At 44.9% G+C, this 18,476-nt stretch overlaps 1 protein-coding gene across 9 annotated transcripts in view; it reads right to left on the reverse strand.

Annotated features, from left to right (window-relative positions):
- Window positions 1–8,844, reverse strand: part of ARMC9 (armadillo repeat containing 9) — a 72,060-nt gene extending 63,216 nt beyond the window's left edge. For 7 of the 9 annotated variants that reach the window (XM_074877288.1, XM_074877294.1, XM_074877290.1 and 4 more), the window contains exons 1-7: window positions 8,776–8,844; window positions 8,303–8,390; window positions 7,198–7,323; window positions 6,476–6,646; window positions 5,327–5,482; window positions 2,494–2,586; window positions 1,196–1,220 (exon numbers count right to left, since the gene is read on the reverse strand). In XM_074877288.1, coding sequence (XP_074733389.1) covers window positions 1,196–1,220; window positions 2,494–2,586; window positions 5,327–5,482; window positions 6,476–6,646; window positions 7,198–7,323; window positions 8,303–8,353 — 622 coding nt within the window. In that variant the 5' untranslated portion in view covers window positions 8,354–8,390; window positions 8,776–8,844. Of the gene's footprint in view, window positions 1–1,195; window positions 1,221–2,493; window positions 2,587–5,326; window positions 5,483–6,475; window positions 6,647–6,781; window positions 6,809–7,197; window positions 7,324–8,302; window positions 8,391–8,699; window positions 8,721–8,775 lie in introns of those variants that run through there. The other 2 variants (XM_074877287.1, XM_074877291.1) reach the window with 2 other exon arrangements.
- Window positions 8,845–18,476: the final 9,632 nt, after the last annotated feature.

Below are 18,476 nucleotides of genomic sequence, written 5' to 3' on the forward strand. Positions count from 1 at the left end.
CAAGAAATCTTACGAACAATCCCAACCAACTCAACCTCCAAGGCACGTAACAGATCTACAAATTAAGGCTGACCTGCATGCATTCAATACCATGACAGTCCCTGTACTTGTACAAAGCACACAACCTGCCCAAATAACAATAATTAGGCCCAAAATAATTCGGGCCCAATCATACAGTTACTTCTTTTTAATCAGAGTATGGAATTATTGCCTTCAGGAAAAGTCCACTACAAGGAAGAAGAGTAACTTCTGGAAAATAAAAATCCACAAAAATTTTTCTATTATTCAATGAAAGTCTAATGCAACACAGAGCACAAAATAACAAAGAAAATACATGGAACTCACACCGCGAGATGAGCCTAACTTCCTCCTTAATTCAATTTATAAATAGCAAATCCTCAGTGTAAAACTACAGATTAAAATAACTCAAGAGGAAAAGCCATTTTAGGAACAAAGCTGGACTCACACACATCCCTACCAATGAAGTGAACATAGAAAGTCAAGTGAAATAATGAATGAAAGGTAGTTGGGAACCTAAGTTCTATCTATTGAGCTGACTTTTAAAAAGCACATATTTCAAGTACCATCAGCATCTAATGGGATTCAGTGCTGAAATTATTTTTTAAAAGGCCTCAAGTCACTTACACACCTAAGTGTATATGAAGAGCTTACCTGAAAATGCAACACATCGGAGAGTCATACTTACATTCTTATTCAGGAGATACCAATATGTACTGGTTTAGGAGTTTAAACAGGATGAGTGAATAAGGGCAAAAATCAACTTTGTCTAAGATCATCAGAATAACTGAATGAGATTTGAAATCTGGAAGACGCAGGTAGGCATAAGCAGGTACAGAAAAGGAATCTGAGGAAACTTATGTTCATCATAACTAAAAATGGAGACCTGGTATACACTTTGTACAGAGATCTCCACTTGTTTTTACTATATTTCAGGGCAGAATAGACTTAAAATACAAATCCTGCTACTAGGCCCTCTCCCATTTCTAGTACACGCCTATGCTCAACCCTACTTACCTCAAGCAGTCTAGCAATAACTATCACCAAGAAAGGGGTCTGGATTTCAAAGGACTTTTTGCCATGCATCTCTAGTTTCTGTCATTGCAGGTGTACTTTCCACTACCATTATAGCCCCTAATAATCCTACAGAATATCCTTACCACACCTCAGCATTTACCTTTGTTGCACTGTCCATTCTCCTTCTGTTGTACGAGCAGGAGCAGTTCAGGAAAATGTGCATCCTTTCAGTATGTGTTTGTTCGAGACGCAGAATGAGAAATTCAACCAACTGGCAAACCCAACCAAGCCAAATATTCCTACTGTCCCAGGCAACAGCCAATGCCTGATGCTTCACAGGAGAGCAAGAATAAATACATATATAAATATCTTGTAAGTGCAGAATGTACAATGTTGCATGGAGACTTGATACTTTTTGCTGACCTTAAAAGATACTAGATCCAGCCCTGAAGTATAAGATACTGTAACTTCAATCTAAATGTATCAACACCAAAACTGAAAGTTAAACTGCTGATTTTACATAAAATCAACATACAAATATGCAAGTGTTTTAGGACAAGTGATGTTTTATACCTAAGAAATATTCAGGGCTCAATTAGGATCCAGTCCATTACTCCATAAAGAGGAATTATCAGAGAGAAAATTTTCTTCAACCGTTCTATGCCAGACTCCCACACGAACATCTGTAACATGGGAGTAAAAGCAGTGTTTTGATCACTGCTCCCCATCCTGGCAAATGGGCAGGAATGGAACAGAAGGAATGTCATTTCCAGCTCATCATTCAATACCACCATGGCAACACACTGCTTTAGAATAAAGCTATAGCAGGAAAAGGACTTTCAACTTCTCCTGTATTAAAAAAAAAAAAAAAAAAAAGAGGAAAAAAAAGGAAAAAAAGCCAGAAACAAAGAATCCAGTTCAGTTCTCTCTACCTTGCCTTTAACTGTACTGACAAAACATGGAGAAGAAAATTTGTCATACAGCTAGTTAGTTTGCAAATTAGGCCTGACAACACAGCTTAAACAATATTGTTAGAAAAACAATATAGTCTAAAGCACAAGACATTTAGTAAAACAATAATTTCTGGAACCCTTAAAAGCCCTGGAAAACTTTCAGCTAGTCCCTGAAATGGCTAACTGAAAAGACTAACAGCTTTACAAATGCTGAGAAAGAAGTCAGGTTAGGTCAGTTCTTTCGGGCATCCTGTACTTTATACATGGAAGCAAAGAATGGTCATATGATAAATATGCAGGTTTACATGCATCTATACATTGTCTTTACATAACTTTTCAAAAGTTTTTTTTGAATGTGGAATATAAACAATGTTTCCTACCATAACACTGAAATGCAACGTTACTGCAATTCTGCAATAAATCTCAGCAGCACACTCTTCCAATAAATTTTACTGCCACTTTATAATAATTCTAATTATCTTCAAAGTGTTTCCTCAAAGGATACAAATAAAGTGAGAAGCCGAGGAGTCTGTCTGGCTTTGAGAGTCAGAGACAGGAACTTTTCCAATCTTGTCCTTAAATCCAATGTCCAAGAATCCTTGAAAACAAAAACAAATGATGACGGTTGTTCACCAAATATGTACACTCTGCTGAAAGTACTGTCTGGATGACAGCAACCTTCCACTAGTAAACAAGGCAGCCAGCATTGTATTGAAAAGATTTTCCCTTCACTGTTACTGAAGCAAATGTGTTTGCTAGCCACCCATAAAAGTGTACAGAAGTTAGAAGAGAGTTCAGTATTATTTCTAGACAAGAGTTCTAAAAGCACAATGTATCTATATTTCAGGTGTAAAATTATCATATAGCATTGGTGCCTCGTATGCACATGCAACAACTGCCCCTAGATTAGAAGTACCTTTAAATATAAGCAACTTGAGAAAAAGATTAAAATATGAACATGGATTTTACATTTATTAGATAGAGTATAAAGTGAACAATTTTCCATTGCTCAGTTTTCAAAAAGTAATCACTGTAGCCATCTTTCACTCCTAACAAGATCCGGGAACTGTAAATTTTGTCAATAACTATTGCAAGAGTCACTGACATGACATCAGTGATCAGGGTACAACATTTCTAAAATAAGGATTTGGAGAAAAACAACTCACGTACAAAAAATAGACCAACATATCAGCCACTAACTGGAATGCTGTTTTCTGCCTCACATAGTATCTCATAAGCACAAGAAAATTATACTTAAGGAAAAAAGCCAAACTACACTTAAGAATTCACTGAATACTATTTCTTCTATTTCAAACCTTCAGTTAAGCTAGTTTCTGTTTGACAAAAAGCTAGCCAACAGATGAAAAAGCAGTATCTTCCAACAAGTACCAGGAGCTTCCTAAATTTACTGCTGCATATGTATATGCTACAAGCTGTTCTCGCAGCTCAGATTTGCCCTTATTTCACGACGCCAGAGAGCGTACAGAATTTACTTGCTGCATTTACCAATTCAGATTCCAGACAGTAGTGCACCACAGTACGTGTATATTACCAAAGGAACCATATCTCCTACAGAGGGGAGTGTATATTATTTTTCAAGATGTATTACACAAACAGACAGGAACTCCAGCTATATAAAGCATCAGGATGCCTGAGGGAAAAAAAAAATGCCTTAAGAACACTGCTCAGTAGACTAGTGACTCACTGCTGTTCTTTCTCAAATGTAAAACAATCTGTGTTTCAACACTAACATGGAATGAGATGTTCAATTCCCACAAGAAAATATGAGTGACTGTGGACTAAGAGCTTGGACACTGGGTTACTATGAATAAACCTAAGGACCTCATCTTAGATAAGGCATTAAAAAAAAAAAAAAAGCCGCTAAGTATAATTAAAAGAGTAGTTATATCCCATCTCTGAGGTCAACCAGTACATCTCATTATTTATAGCTAGTCCCAAAGGAAAATGGCAGTATATGCCTTTTTTTGGTGTTACACTGGAGCTCCTCATCAGCTGGTACATCCGAAGTCAGCCCTAGGGCAAGTATCACTTAAGCTTTAATTTGATATCAAAAAGTGTGGGAGAGCAATGCAGGCTGAACATATCTCCTCCCACCACATTAACTGCCCACAGCTGCTTGGATAAGCCAGCACAATGGTCCATGTGGTAGGATGGCGAAGCATTTTAAGCATATAACTCTGCAAAATATTGTACATATTTTAGAAACAAATTTGTGTACGTGTGTGTGTGTACATGTGTGTACATGGGAGCTTTACACACACACATTCACAGGCAATAAAGCACATCAGTTCCTTGCTCCAGACCGAGTGCAACCACATAACCAGCTGTTTCCAGCATAACCAAGAAGTTAAGGTGCAGTTTTGCACTGCAGGAACAAGCCATCAGCAGGTGAAATGGTGGCTGTACCTCTCCCACAGGTATTGCCACCAATACTTTGGAACATCAAACCACAGCTCTGGACATCATCTGGTAACCATCTACCTGGGTGGTGCCCAGAAAGCAGTCAATCTAAGGGTGTTTTATTACCCCTTCAATAATAGAGTAACTGTCGATCATCATCACATTGAAAGCACACCTGCAAATGAGATCTAATTTGAACTTCAAGCACACTAACATTGACACTCTCTTCTCACCTTGCACATGCAAATCTAAGAACTGAAGCTTAAACAGCCATTCAAAGGCAAAGGCTGAAACACATTTAACAAAGAAATTAACCAGGAAAAATGCCTCTGGCAACCCTCACCAAAGCACTGAGCACAGCTACACTCTTTCAGCATTTTTTTTTGGTGGGGGTTGGGGGGAAGACTCTCAGAACACAGAAAATACTGACTCATTTTCTGTTACAAGAAGATTACTTATAAACTTGACTTTCTCTTTTCCACATTCAATGAAACAGCTTCAGTCTCCTTATGCCTAGCTATCGTGTTTTAAATCCAGCTGTATATACACAGATACTGGGGTAGGGCAACAACCTCAAAGCAAGCACGTGGACTTGAACTACTATACAGTGATTCCCAGAAGCACACGTATTTCAGGGTTGTGGGGAAAGTAAGGAGAGGCAGCAAACCTTACTTACAGACACAAAGCTGGCATATGATTTAGGACTCAAGCAAATATAAAAATATATATTTAAGACAGTACTTTGTTATTGATAGCATCTCACAACCCTTCTTCCATCAAATATATGTTTTTTTATGATTGTACAGTTTCTGTTAAAGGAGACAATAAAAGCTATTACTAATCTAAACATCATTCAATACCTATCACCCCATGAGAAAAACCATCATAAATACCATCTCTGCAAAATAGATACTTACCTGGAAAAGTTCTTTAAAGGAAGGGTGTACCATGGGGTTCGGAACAAAAGGCAAAGCATAGAAGGGAAGAAACTCTGTAGTCTGACTCAGTGCAGCTCCTTTTGTTTCCAGGTATGCCTTAAAATGAGAAATCCTTTCCTCAAGTTCAGCTTTGTCCTAGGAAATAAAGCAGCACAATTATCTAGAAAACTACCATGCACTGTAAAGCTGGCAAACACAGAGACCTAAATACATTAATATCGTTTGAAATCCCAGAATATTTGTTCTCTAAAAAGCAACATTTATTTTTACTAGAGAGCATTTTATCTTTCACCACCAAGAAAATTTAAATCAATGCTGTTGTTTCTGTCATCCAGGTTCAACAAAAGAAGAGAGACAATTGCTTTTTGAATGTAAATTATTCGTGCCCACTTCAGGCTAGGTTTCTAAAGCAGAGTGCCATTTCTACACTCAGGGCAGAGAGGAAACACCTACTTTAGACATGCTTTATTTCAGTGATAACTGCAGAACCATAAAATCCACTCACACAGCACCAGGAAGGGGAGCTGGCACACAGAACAGACCAAAAGCTCCTTAGTGGCTGGAAAACACACTGAAGGCATCCAAACACTCCTGTAGCAACTGACAGGTGTAAGGGAGGATCTATTAAGCCTTGGCTGATCTGGCTGACTCCAGGCTACTTAAATGTCTCTTCATCATGAAAGTACCATGTAACAGAGATTTTATTTTATGACAGCTTAGAATTACAGTTTTCAATATTATATATTGAGCTGGTCAAGATTCAACTTTCCCATTTTATCAGAAATGTTTGTTTCAACACACAGCTTCAGTCCAAACTGGAAGCAAAATAAGCTTTTTAAGAATATCCTATGGACTACAATTAGAGGTGTGAAAGTATCAGCATGCTGGTATTTTCCAAGATAAAATACTTCAGGAGCTCCAAGATAAGGACGCCTCCAACCTCCATCTCTGTACTTCACAATACAAGCGGTCTGGTTCAACTAAAATGCAGACTGTGGCCCAAAAAACTGGATACATATTCTGGGAATTCTTCTTACTAAACATTCCATCCTCATCCACGCTAAAGACAAATAAATTAAGTAAAACAAACAAAAGCCATTTGAAGTTTGAACTGTGAACTAAACTTACAGGCTTTCCCATAGAGTGTTTTAAGAGGTAGGTGGCAAAGTGGATGTGAAGATAGAACTCCAGCTTCTGAGCAACTGGTTCATCATCCTGGACTGAAGGTGAAATATGCTCCTCCCAGAGCTGGAAGAAAACTTTCTGCTCACCATTTTCAAATGCTGTAAGCAAATCTTTCTGCAAAGGGGAAAACTATTCAGTGAAAAACCAAACACAGAACAGCTACATTTTTTTAGCAGTAGTTTAGCAAATGAAAAAAATCAAGTACCATCTGAACACTTTGAATGAAAATTTTTATCCAAAATCTCTCACCATTCAATGACCACCTAAATGTTCCTTCTCCATCTGTCTTTAACCTCTCTGAGAGCCTGAATCAACCATCAAAGCAGTAAAGCCCAAATTTTCAAGCACGTTGATCTGGGGTCCCACCTTTACCATAAGGGAAAAATACATACCTATGGTGTGTGAAAATCAGTCTTATCGAAGTATAGCACCCTAAAAATCTAAAATAGTGTGAACCAAAACTACTGTCTCAGGTTCAAAATGACGAGAGTCCTTGACCCATCCCAAACTTGAAGGTTCCTGCACTGAAAGAAGACTGCTAGCAGACTTCTTCAAATAATCAATAATCTGTTCAGATAATCTCATTGCTGCAATAATTCACACAGTGGTTAGTGGCCTTTAACTGTTTTTAGTATTACTCAAAGTAAGTGTAAATGATGTATCACCTGAACAGGCAAAGCTTTTGAATCTCTTGAGGAAACACCTGCTGGTTTAGGTAATGGCTTCCCTTTTATTTTACATTCCTTTGTAAATACTTTCACTGTTTCTTCAAATTCAGCAAAATCCAAATACTACAAGACAAAAACATATAGAAACAATATTTTTAAAAACTTTAGATTATTACTGATTTAATAAGTGACGCATGAATTGCCAAAGTCCTTTAAAGTTTCTATGTAGCAGTGTCCATAAATACTAAAGGCTGCATAGCAATAAACGAAGAACAGGTACCTCATGAAGTAGGAAAATACTGTCTCTCTAAAGTTCTACTAAATTTCCTCCTGCATCCTAGAGAACAGTACTGACAACCGAGCACATCGTCTCTGAAAGAGTGACACCTCTCAGTTTAGCCAGGAATTTCACAGATTACAGTTTGTGTTCTTGTTCCAAATCATAAATATCCCAGTTTAGCCAATTTCTCCAGAAGGCACAGACTACCACAAAGGCATCCACCCTTGAAAGTTTGTCTCTCGCTGTTTTTTTCACAGGACCATTTCACACTTTAGTATATATCCTGGTTAACTCTTTAACTCTTACAGGCAATATGGGTAGAGGAGTGCCTAGCTGGAAAATCTTGTTTAGGCGTAAAACCATGGAGATTAGTACTCTCAGGATTTCAGCCTGGGCTTTATCAGCTCTAGGGTTTTTATATGCCTCTGTGATTTTATACACGTATGGAATGAGGAGGCAGCTATGCAACATTTTAAAGATCTCACCATTATCACAGATTGGATCTGAGCCCCAAAGCTGTCTGTGGATCTAATCAACTTAACTGTTCCTTTAATGAAAGCCTCATTTGCAATGAACAATAGATAATTCTAAATTGATTTGACGTTTGACTGCTGGCATTTAATGAACATTGAGCCCTTTGAATCTACAGAGCATGACAGGAGTAAATATGATTTCAGGGTGTAGCAAACACTTAGACAAATAAATAACTCTAGAATTTAGACCACAGTTACAACACCTGGCTCTGAATACAAGCATTATGAAATTTTTCCTTGTTCATTTCAACCAAAAAAAAAAAAAAAGGAAAAAAGAGAGAAAACCAACCTCTCTCACTAGTACGAGTAACTCAGCTTCATAAGCTAGAACATCACCCATCGCTAAGTGTTACTGCTACATCTCATCGTTGATAAGCCTAGAAAATCATAAAGAAGGGGGGTGGTAGCAGACAGCACAGCGGTTCACACAGCCCCACCGCAGCCCATCCACGATCTCATCTCCAAACAAACCGCATGAGGAAGATATCCGCCCCCCCTCTCATAAGGCACCTCCAAAGAGGTTGCGAAGCCGGCCCTCGCCCACCCAAACCGCCGCGCTCGCCAGGCCGCGGGGCGGTCACAGCGGCTCCTCACACAGCAGCCTGCGGGTGCAGCCTGGGGGGGGCGCCCCACCCGGGCCGGGGCGCTGCGGCCAGCCCCTCAGGGCCGAGAGCATGCGGCCCTACCAGCTCCTGAGCCAGCCGGAGGGGAGGGAAGCGAGCAAACCCCGAGGGCCACCGGCACCGCCACGCCGCGGCCTACCTGCCCCGCGCCGCCGCCGCCTCTTGTCGCCTTGGCAACCGCGGCCTCGCTCCGCTCCGCGCCACGCCCCCTCCCGCCGCACATGATCCCTCTCAGCCAGTCCCAGGCCGGGAAGGGCGCGTCACGTGACGGGGGCGTTCCGCACCGTGGCGGCGGGCAGCGCCCCCTGGCGCACAGGCTGGGAGCCGCAACTGCCCGCTGCTCCGTGCGGAGGTGTTTGTTGTCCGCTTCCCCTCTGACGTAACTTGAAGAGAGTATGGGGTCAAGTTGGTTTTCTTAGAATGATCTACTGTCGCAACATATGTTTTTGTACCCTCTTGCCATCCTGGGCATGCCAAAAGTCTTCTAAAAGCGCACCACGCTGTGTGCTTCTCCGTAGGCCCATAGCTTTCAGTTGCACAATGACACGGTGTCTTAATTACAGTCATTACAGCCATCCAGCGGTATTTGCCACCAAGCGCTGCGCTCTCAGAGGGGATGGAAACGCTGGGAGTAATTCCCACTCTGGTTAAAACAGTCCATGGCCAAGGGGCACCTGCTCCACTTACAGCTTGGAAAGTCATTTGAAAAAGATGTCGGGCAAAAAAGGCAGAGCCTTGCTGAGACTGAGCACTGCACGATGAGCCTGAATCACAGTCCCGACACAGCCGGGGTGAGGGACACCAAGACCGGCCCTGTGGGTGATGCACACACAGCTCCAGCGGGCACGTGTCTGATGTGTTGTTATCTCATGGAAACCTGGCCAAAACAAACAGGAGGATTGGCCAAGCCCCTTATGGAGGCTTTGTCCCAGTTTTAATTAACGATGTTAATGAACATCTTGCCGTTAACACCAAGTTTCTAGCAAGCATTTTCTAGACACAGCAAAACGACGTTGTATCACCAGCGGTGTCCTGCCCAGGGTTTCGGTCTCACCCTGTGCAGCCTTGTTTTCCACCATGAACACCTAAGAAGACCCATGTCTTCCACATGTTCCACAACCAGACACAGCACGGCACCATCCTTCTTTCTTTAAAAGGCTCCTAAAGCAGGCAGCTGAAACTGAATGCAGAGATTTGCATCTGCCACACACACAGGGATTTTGACTCTTAATAACCTCACAAAATCCAAAAGCTAATCTCACCAGCCAGCTCAGAGGCACTGCTCTCCACCGAGACCATTTCCCAGCCAAACCCTAACTTTCTAACACCAGCGTGGGTGAATGCAGTTCAGGGTACAGCCTTTCTTTGGCTGGTGATCTAAGAGTATTCTTCTCTTTATGCAATTTTAAAAAAATAATTAAGAAACAGGAAAAAAAATCACCCTTGAACATTCTTGCCGGATCTAAAATTATCAGCTTGATAGGTGAAATATTTGGAAAGAATGAGGTGATGTGAAGCAGAGTTATGACAGATGGTGAACAGGCTCTAGTGCTCCATCCATAACCCGTGGGAGTTATTTCACCACTGCGCCATGGCTAGCCAGCGGTGGGTTGGTTTTTGTGAATAAAATACTGAGGCATTTTTAGAAAATTAGCAAAATGAGGAAAACGCTGCTCTTTCAGAAAGGAAGGGAAGACATTAAATATCATATGAAGGGAAGAAGCAGTCTTCACAAATCTGTGCCCCCTCCCATGCCTTGCTTCTTGAAATTATGGTTGTCTCAGTAAGGGGCAGAGCAATGCTTTGAGCCAGGATTGTGCCAAACCACCCAGTTTTTACTAACCTGCATTTCAAGTGATGGATGAAAAGATGCCAGGAACAGGTCTCTTCATCCATCATCTCTGTCTGTGCCAGAGGCCCTTGAAAACATCTCATTCCCCAACTCAGCATGCTTCAGAGACGTTCTCAGTTAAAGAAATCCTGCTAGAGAAAGAGCTTCTCCAGGAAATCAGGAGAAACCTCACCAGTTTTCTTCAGGCTCTCTCCTTCCCCAGCACTCCCAGCCAACACATCACAACAGGCAAGGGCAAAGGGACAGAAGAGCAGATTCCTGAAACCCCAGTGAGGACCCCACCATTCTCAGCACATCGCAGAGAAGCCTGTGGAGCACTGTGGTTTGCATCATGGTGCCCTGCTGTGTGTTGTTTAAAGATGACACAAGCCCAGGACAGAGTTGGTGGGGTGGTACCTGTCAGTGTGTCCTGCTGCAAGCTAGAAGGACCCAGGCAGAGGAGGCTGGCTGCTTGTCCGGGGTTGCTGCAAGCAGATCTAGCGATGCTAAAATCAGGTGTGAGGTTTCCTGATGGAGGAATTGGTCATGACCATGGGTAGCATTTGTTCTGGAAGGGAAGATAAGCATCTGACACCTTGTGCAACGCCTGTCTTTGCCGTCTTCTCTTGAGCAGGTGCATTGTTATGGCAAACCTCAGCTTCACTCACAGGGACATCCTCTCCTGCTCAAGCGTTCTAGATACTCTCTGCTTTGCCGTATCCCTGGATTAATTTGTGCTGAGAATTCCAGGTGGTGCAAAAACATCTGGACCATGGCAAAACCACAGCAGCTCAAAGGACTGCTGTGCCTCCAGGGTTTGCCACTGCATCATTGTTCAAAGATAAAGATACATAGGCCCCCTTCTACTAATTTTAAAAAACAGATGCTGCATGCTGCAGAGAAATTTTGTAACCCTGGGGCTTCTTGGAGGATGTTGACAGCCTGGAGTTTGAATCAAAGATATTCCTAGGAAACACACTGTAAGTCTTAGAAAGCACTCAGCAGTACCTAGAAAGCAGTCTGCAATTTCTAGAAAGCAATGGGGAATTGCTAAGTAAGTACGGGGAAATTTCCAGGAAGTGCTCTGCAATCCCTAGATAGAACTTGGAGAGCACCAAGAAAGCACCTGAAAATTCCTAGAAAGCACAGGGAAAAATCCTAGAAAGTGCTGGAAGGAAAGCATGTGAAAGCCAGATGGAATTGTGAGGAAGCACATCAAACTGTTCAGAAAGCTCCCTGGAATTCCAGTCCATAATCCCTGCAAAACCCTCTGCAATTCCTAGAAAAAACAAGGATATTCCTGGAAAGCACAAAGAAATTCCCAGACAGTAAGGGAAAATTCCTAGAGTCCAGTCTGAATTTCTACAAAGTTGTGGGAAATTTCTACAAAGCCCATAGAAATTTTTAGAAAGCACATGAACATTTTTAAAGAGGACCAGGGAATTCCTAGGAAGCGAGGGGAAATTTATATTCTAACTGGTAGATTGCATACTCATTGCTCACCAGGAGTGTGACAATTAGCATTCATATTGGCTTTGTAATTACTGCGGGTACTGGTAAGTGGTCAGGTAGACAGTGATTGAGCTGGTAATTGGCATGTCTGGGTTTGGTGATTTGTATACTAAATACCAAAGTTTTATGTATATAAACAAGCATAACATTTATACACATAAAACTTCTATACTTAGTAATACGAATAGGAGATATACTCTGTATATATATAGAATATGTCTACAGCCAGAGGTTTCCTCTTTCCGTTGCATACACTTCTACACAGATCTCACAATAACAAACCTTAAATATTAATGTTAAGTTTTACCATGCTAGAGCCTATCAGGCATTTAGTCCATCCCCAGGGGGAGGAAGGACTGAGTCCGTTGGCCATTTATAGCCCCCTTGCTGATGATGTGTGTGCAGCCTTCTGGGCTCCTTCTTGCTCCAGCTGAAGGAAGGTGATGGGGCTGTGAAGTCCTTCTCCTGTTTGTCACCTGTCCCCCTAACTTTTTAAAGGAGTAAAAGACTCTTAGAGAGAGATCCCAAGGTTTTGGAGCAGACCAGCTGCAGCTGCCCTCCGTTGTAAAGGCAGCTGCACTATCCTCTGTCTTCCCTCTCTCCTGCTTTGCTTTGGTGGTGATCAGGCACTGCCCACAGGGAAAGAGAGGGATTGACACTGATTTTCTCCTTTTCCCATCTTCAGGATGATGTCCATCCCATTGGCTTTCTCCTCTGAGCAGCCAAACAGGACTGACATTGTTCCCTGGGCAGGGTGGTGGGAAGGGCTGTGCGGGATCCGGGCTTTGCTTGGTCATATTGTTTGTGCTTTTTCTCATCCCATTCTTGCAGAAGCCCCCTTCCAGCAGGCAGGCGAGGCTGCTGTGCACACACTGTCTTGCCCAGGCTTTGCCATGCTCCCATGGTGTTTGGACTAAGACACCTCTTTGGGGAGGTGTTGCCTGGGGTGAACAACCACCCGCTGGCCAGCACCTGGGGTAAGGTGGGGAAGATGCAAAGCTTGGGCCTCAAACCTGAAAAGCAGGACTCTGCTGCCCTGTGTGTCCAAGGGGGGACATTCATCATCACCTGGGGCGTCACCCCAGCTCCATAGTTTAGGTTTTTCTTGGGGCAGGTGTCACTCGCACATCTGCCAGGGGCTGAGCATTCCTGTGGCTGGGCCACTGACACTGCCAGATGCAGGTCCCAGACTGGATCATAACCTGTTGCTTGATTAAAAAACAGAAGGCTATTCTCTGTGCCCAAGTGGAAGATTTTTCAGGAAATGTCTTCTTGCAGTAGCCTTTCCAAGTGGTTGCATGAAAAATAAAAGCAAGCAGGCAAGAGAGGAACATTTGTCAAAACTTAAACATCCTGTTATTTTCTGAGTCAGACGACAGCTTTTAGTTGCCAAAAAGATTTTGGTTTGGATTTTCAATGGATACTTTGAAGGAGCATTTAGGCAATAAATAAATAAGTTAGCTGAGTTTTTAGTTGATGACACATTATTGTTGGTTGGGTTGGAGCACAGACTGGCTCCTACTGGGACTGGCTGAGGGGCAGAAGGGTTTACTTGGACCAATGTCCTGCACTCGAGCAGGGCACTTGCCCAGCAGTTCAGACACTGCTCACACACTGAATTACACAGCAATGGTTCCCCAGGGCCTTGTGCAAGGAAAACCAAGGCAATGGAATTGCAAAACCTCTCTGCTCTCCCCAGCATCAGGCTATCATAAAGCTGCTCTGTCTCCCTTGGATGGGGCTTGTTTGGCTGCTGCTGAGCCTCAAGTTTCACCTCTCCCCAGAAGGATGCAGTCAGCCAGTGCCAGGCTATTTATATGCAGACCTTCCTTCAGTAATTTCCTGTAACCAAAGTCCCTGACCAGGAGAGGCACAATGGAGACTTTGATTTTGTGCTACGGGATACATGAAGGAGGCGACAGGGTGAACTCAGCTCTCCTTGAGATCCAGAAGCCTCTTGGCCTGCTCAGCGCAAAGCAGGGAGGGAGGAGGGACTGGCTGGTGGGTCCCCAAAAAGCTCCTTTCACCTCCATTGCAAAATGGTGAAGGAGGCACCCAGGCACCTTGCACCCCAGCATGGAGGGAGCCAGAGCTTTTTCCTCCCAGCAGGACTTTGCAGATGAGGACAGGAGCATCTAGGGCTCAACCTATTGCCCTGCAATGTCAACCCCTCCACGTCCCTCAAGTACCCACCCGGAGAGTAGATACTGCTTTCTCCAACCTCCACAAAACCTTCTTGCCACTGCCACCACCCTGGTGCGGGCTGGCCAAAGCCCAGCCCAGGCTGGAGGAAGAAGGGAGTCCTCCAGCACTTTCTCTGCTCCTGCATCCTGACAGATCAGCCCATGGTTCCTTTCCAGCTGTGGCAGAGATCACCCTTCAGAGATCCCAACAGGGACAGAGCTGACAACCAGCAGAGATAGACTGCCTTTGCAGGGCTGGGGGTGCCTCCGTGGGGGATGACGGCAGCTCAGTGCCCTGGTCCCAGAGGGAGCCCCAGCTGGGATTTCGGGCATGTGCTCATCTAAGATATGGGTCATTAAGCCCCCAACCAAGGTGAACACCAATATGTGAGAGGGCTTGGTTTGCAGTAACAGCAAGGCTTTCCAGCCAAAAATGGTAGGGGGGGAGGGAAGAGCTAGAGATGCTCCATTAGAAAAAAACAATATGGAGAAAATAATATGTGGGTACACAGAAACAGCAGGACAGAGAGCTTCATCATCAGGAGAAACATCCCCAGTACCAGCAACCGCCCCAGGGAGCCTCACTGCCTTCATCGCACGGGCACAGCTTTGACGCTGCCACGAGCACAGCCTGATGGCCACCAACACAAACCTATGACTACCTGCCTGATCACTCGGGGATAAATTGCAAAAGCTCTGGGCCCGCAAGAGGAGCAAGCAGCAGGTTTCATCTATGAATGAGCCCATGAACTCTGCTGTCCAATGCAGATGTTTCCAGCAAATTATTTTCAGCGGCTTCTTGTTCACCCCTGAACCCCAGATTTAATGCTTAAGCTGAAAGTAAAAAAGAACTGTGTGTGAAGTTAAAGTAAACAGAAAATTTGCCCAGCCCTACAGAAGCTATCTCAGCTTCTCCTCTGGGAGGATGTGGTAGGGAAACAAAAAGTTAATCCATCTTGGTTCTCATTGACACGGAATGAAAAAAAACAATTAAAATGGGAGAGCCAGCCTAAAACTGAGAACAAAGGCACTGCACCAATATTTCAGGTCTTTTTCCTTCACTCTGAAGGGGAAAAAATTGCTCCAGGCTTCATCCCTTGTAGGTTATCTTTGGAGGAACAATGTACCCATAATTTCTGCTGATAATTAACCTCTCCTGCGCAGCAATTCTTCCCTGGGTCACCAGAGCAGCTATTTATACCCTTGACCAGGGATGCTGTTGCCACCAAATGACTGCCCTTCCCCTAGGGCAGCCCTGCACCAAGGTGGTGGGCAGCAAGCCCCAGGGTGCCTCCCCATGCACCCCGCCCTTCTCGCCAGGACCCACTTCACCTGGACCCTTACAGTATAGGCCCTCCACCATTTATTTTCTGCACATGCTTTGTGAACACGAAGGCAAAAACCAGACACACATGTTGCTTAATCACACACATGCACAGAGGTGTCAGGCAGCAGGGTCCACCAGACTAAGCACACAGGGTTGGGATGTCTGGGGTTATGGTCTCCAGGACCTCTGATTAGCTGATCTCCAAAGGACTTAGGCAGAAACAGGATTTGACTGGAGCCACTTCTCTGCAATATGTGGGTAATGCCAATTCCCCCATGTGCTGGAAGAGACACCGATGGCTCACCTGAGCACCTGCACAGTACTTCTGAGTGAAAAAACAGAGCTTTAATTGTGCAGCCTATGCCAGGAATCGGAGTACAAACCTCAAAACAGAACTCCAGACCTGGGCTGTTGCCAGCTGGACTATTTGCCTACACAGAGCAGGAATTCAGAGGCCAAGTCAAGCCAGTCCTGAGCTGGAGCCCAGCCACAGGAGATGGGGCACCTTCTCCTCCCAAGGCACAGAGCATGGGCCAGCCCAGTCCCACCAGTGATGGAGAAACAGATAGAACCAGGTCTGCTAAAACCAATTATCTTTACTGAGGGAGCAGAGACCCTTGCTCCCACATGAAGCCACCCTGGGGAAAGACCAGCATCCTTGGGTGAATACCTTCAAGCCCACTGGTCCCATCAGATGTTGCAAGCAAACACCATAAGCCTTGCACAGTCCCGCAATGTCTGTGCTCCTCATCTCCCCCATCCTGCCACTGCTGCAGGGTTAAGGTGGGCCCAGAGCTGGGCTGAAAACCCAGCTCATCACCAACACCAAGAGCAGCAAGCAGGGGAAGAGCTCGGGGCAGGGATGAGGGTGGGGGACACTCCAGCCTCCAGGATGCAGGGAAATAAATGACCAATGTCGTCATCATTATCAGCAGCGCCCAACCTTTGTGTTGAACAGCAAGAAGGAAGAGCTTCGCCTGGCCCTGGAAGGAAGGGGAGAGATACGGAGGGTGGCACTGCTGCAATGGGGAGAGAAGGGAGGACGAGACCTACTGAGTGCCCACCGGGGCAGAGGAGCAATGCTGGGGGGCTGTCAGCCCCCTCCTTGAAGACCCCTTGCCCTGGGAGCTTTACCTCCAACTTCTCCATCCACACTTCAGTCCCCAGTGTGGTACCAAGCAGGGAGCTTGTACCCGAATTAACAAGTGGAAAGGGGAGACTGAGGACATGTCCAGGGCCTCCTGGAGGGACTCTGGGATCTGTCAGAAGCGGCATGCTTTTGAAGTGATTTATTTCTCACCGGGGTTAAGGGGGATGAGGCCCATTAGTAAGGAGGGACAGAAGCATGTTTCCTGTCACCTCAGCCTCTCCCTCTGGCAAACCCAGGAACATTAGGTCCAATTAGCCCCTGGCAAAAGCCCCAGGGGTGGGTCCCTCTGCAGCATCCCCAGACAGGCCCAGGAGAGCAGCACTTCCTACGAAATCAGCGCTAATGAGTCACTGTGGCTAAATGACATTACTTAAAACAGCAGCAAAGCTTTCCAGGCTCCCACCATGCCTTTTCCAAACTGGAGATCAGAAAGCCAGCGGTGGCCTCGCTCCCCCAAGCACAGCCCTGAGCCAGTCCTGCAGTTACCAGCCCCATCTGTCCCCAGGGAAAACGGTCAGATGCCTTAGCATGGGGGCAGGATCCAGCCCAAAAGGCTTTCCAGAGGCTTTTTGGAGGTTTTCTAGCACCTTACCAGATTTCTGGAGGTTTCTTGGCCATTTCCTGGAAGTTTTTCTGGTCTTTCTAGAGGTTTTCTGCTGTATCTCCAGAACATTTCTAGACTCTTCCTAGAGGTTTACTTTAACTCTCCTGGGGCTGTTACAGCCTCTTTGCATGTTATTTTTTTACAAAGTCACAGGTTGGCCATTTCCCATATTTTCCAAAGGGCACTGTGGCAACTGAGCTAAGCTCAGCACCTCAGCCAAGCACCGTGTGACACCTCAGGTGGTCACAGAGCAGCATCCTCAGCAGCCTGATTAGTAAACTGAAAAAATATGTAGAGGTTAGAAAAAAAAAATTTGCACGTACAGGATCATTCTACAGTCAGGACACACTGTTTTGTACCACAAACTCTCCAGAGAGAGGTGCCAACAGGCTGAAACCTCTGGAAGCCACTTACCGTGCATACTCCAGCCACGAAAGAAGCCACTTCTCAACCATCAGCCCTCCGGCGAAAGGTCAGTTTGCACTTGCTAGAAAACGCTCCTCATGGTTGCTCTCCCCAGAGGATCAGAATGTCTTCCCTCAAGCACCATCCCATGAAGCTGCCCCTTCCCCATCCCTGTTCAGCTCACAGCAACCCAGATTTGTGGTGTGGCCATCACCTCTCCTCCTTCACTTTGTTAATCCATTTGCTTCGCCCTTTAACCAGCAGCCACCTCTGCCGATGCTCCTCCAGCTCCTCTCCCCTCAACTCCCATCCAGGACATTCTCCCAAGCAGGAAAACACACAGAAGCTGTAGGGGAAAGCCAAGTCAGTAGACGCTTTTCTGCATGTGTTCTCAATCCTAAACCACGCAGTTCTCACCTGCGTTTACACAGTGGAGAAAAAACACAGCAAGTGGCAGAGCTGGGGAAGCAAGAAGCGACAAGCCAATTCCCAGATGTCCCTCCTGGTGTCCCCAGCCTGGCACACATGGCCTTTTTCTTTCACAGCCTCCAAAAGCTCCTCTACAAATCTGATTGTCCAAGTGTAACCTTACCACGTGGCCCCAGAGTAGCAGCTCAGAAATCGGGGCTATCTGAGGTTTTTAACAGTTGCTTGTGCCAAGGGAGCTCTGGGAAACATCACTGCCAGAGGCAGGAGTGGTCTTACAGGCACAAGAAAATCATTTAAGCACAAGAATCAAAGCTCCTGGATGGTGCCCCAGGCAGTACATGGCTCAGTGGGAACTGCTCTGTGTGTACAGATTTGTAACGCCACACTGAGAACCAAACC

This window comes from Strix uralensis, chromosome 9 (genome assembly GCF_047716275.1).
Source record: "Strix uralensis isolate ZFMK-TIS-50842 chromosome 9, bStrUra1, whole genome shotgun sequence".
Taxonomy (NCBI): domain Eukaryota; kingdom Metazoa; phylum Chordata; class Aves; order Strigiformes; family Strigidae; genus Strix; species Strix uralensis.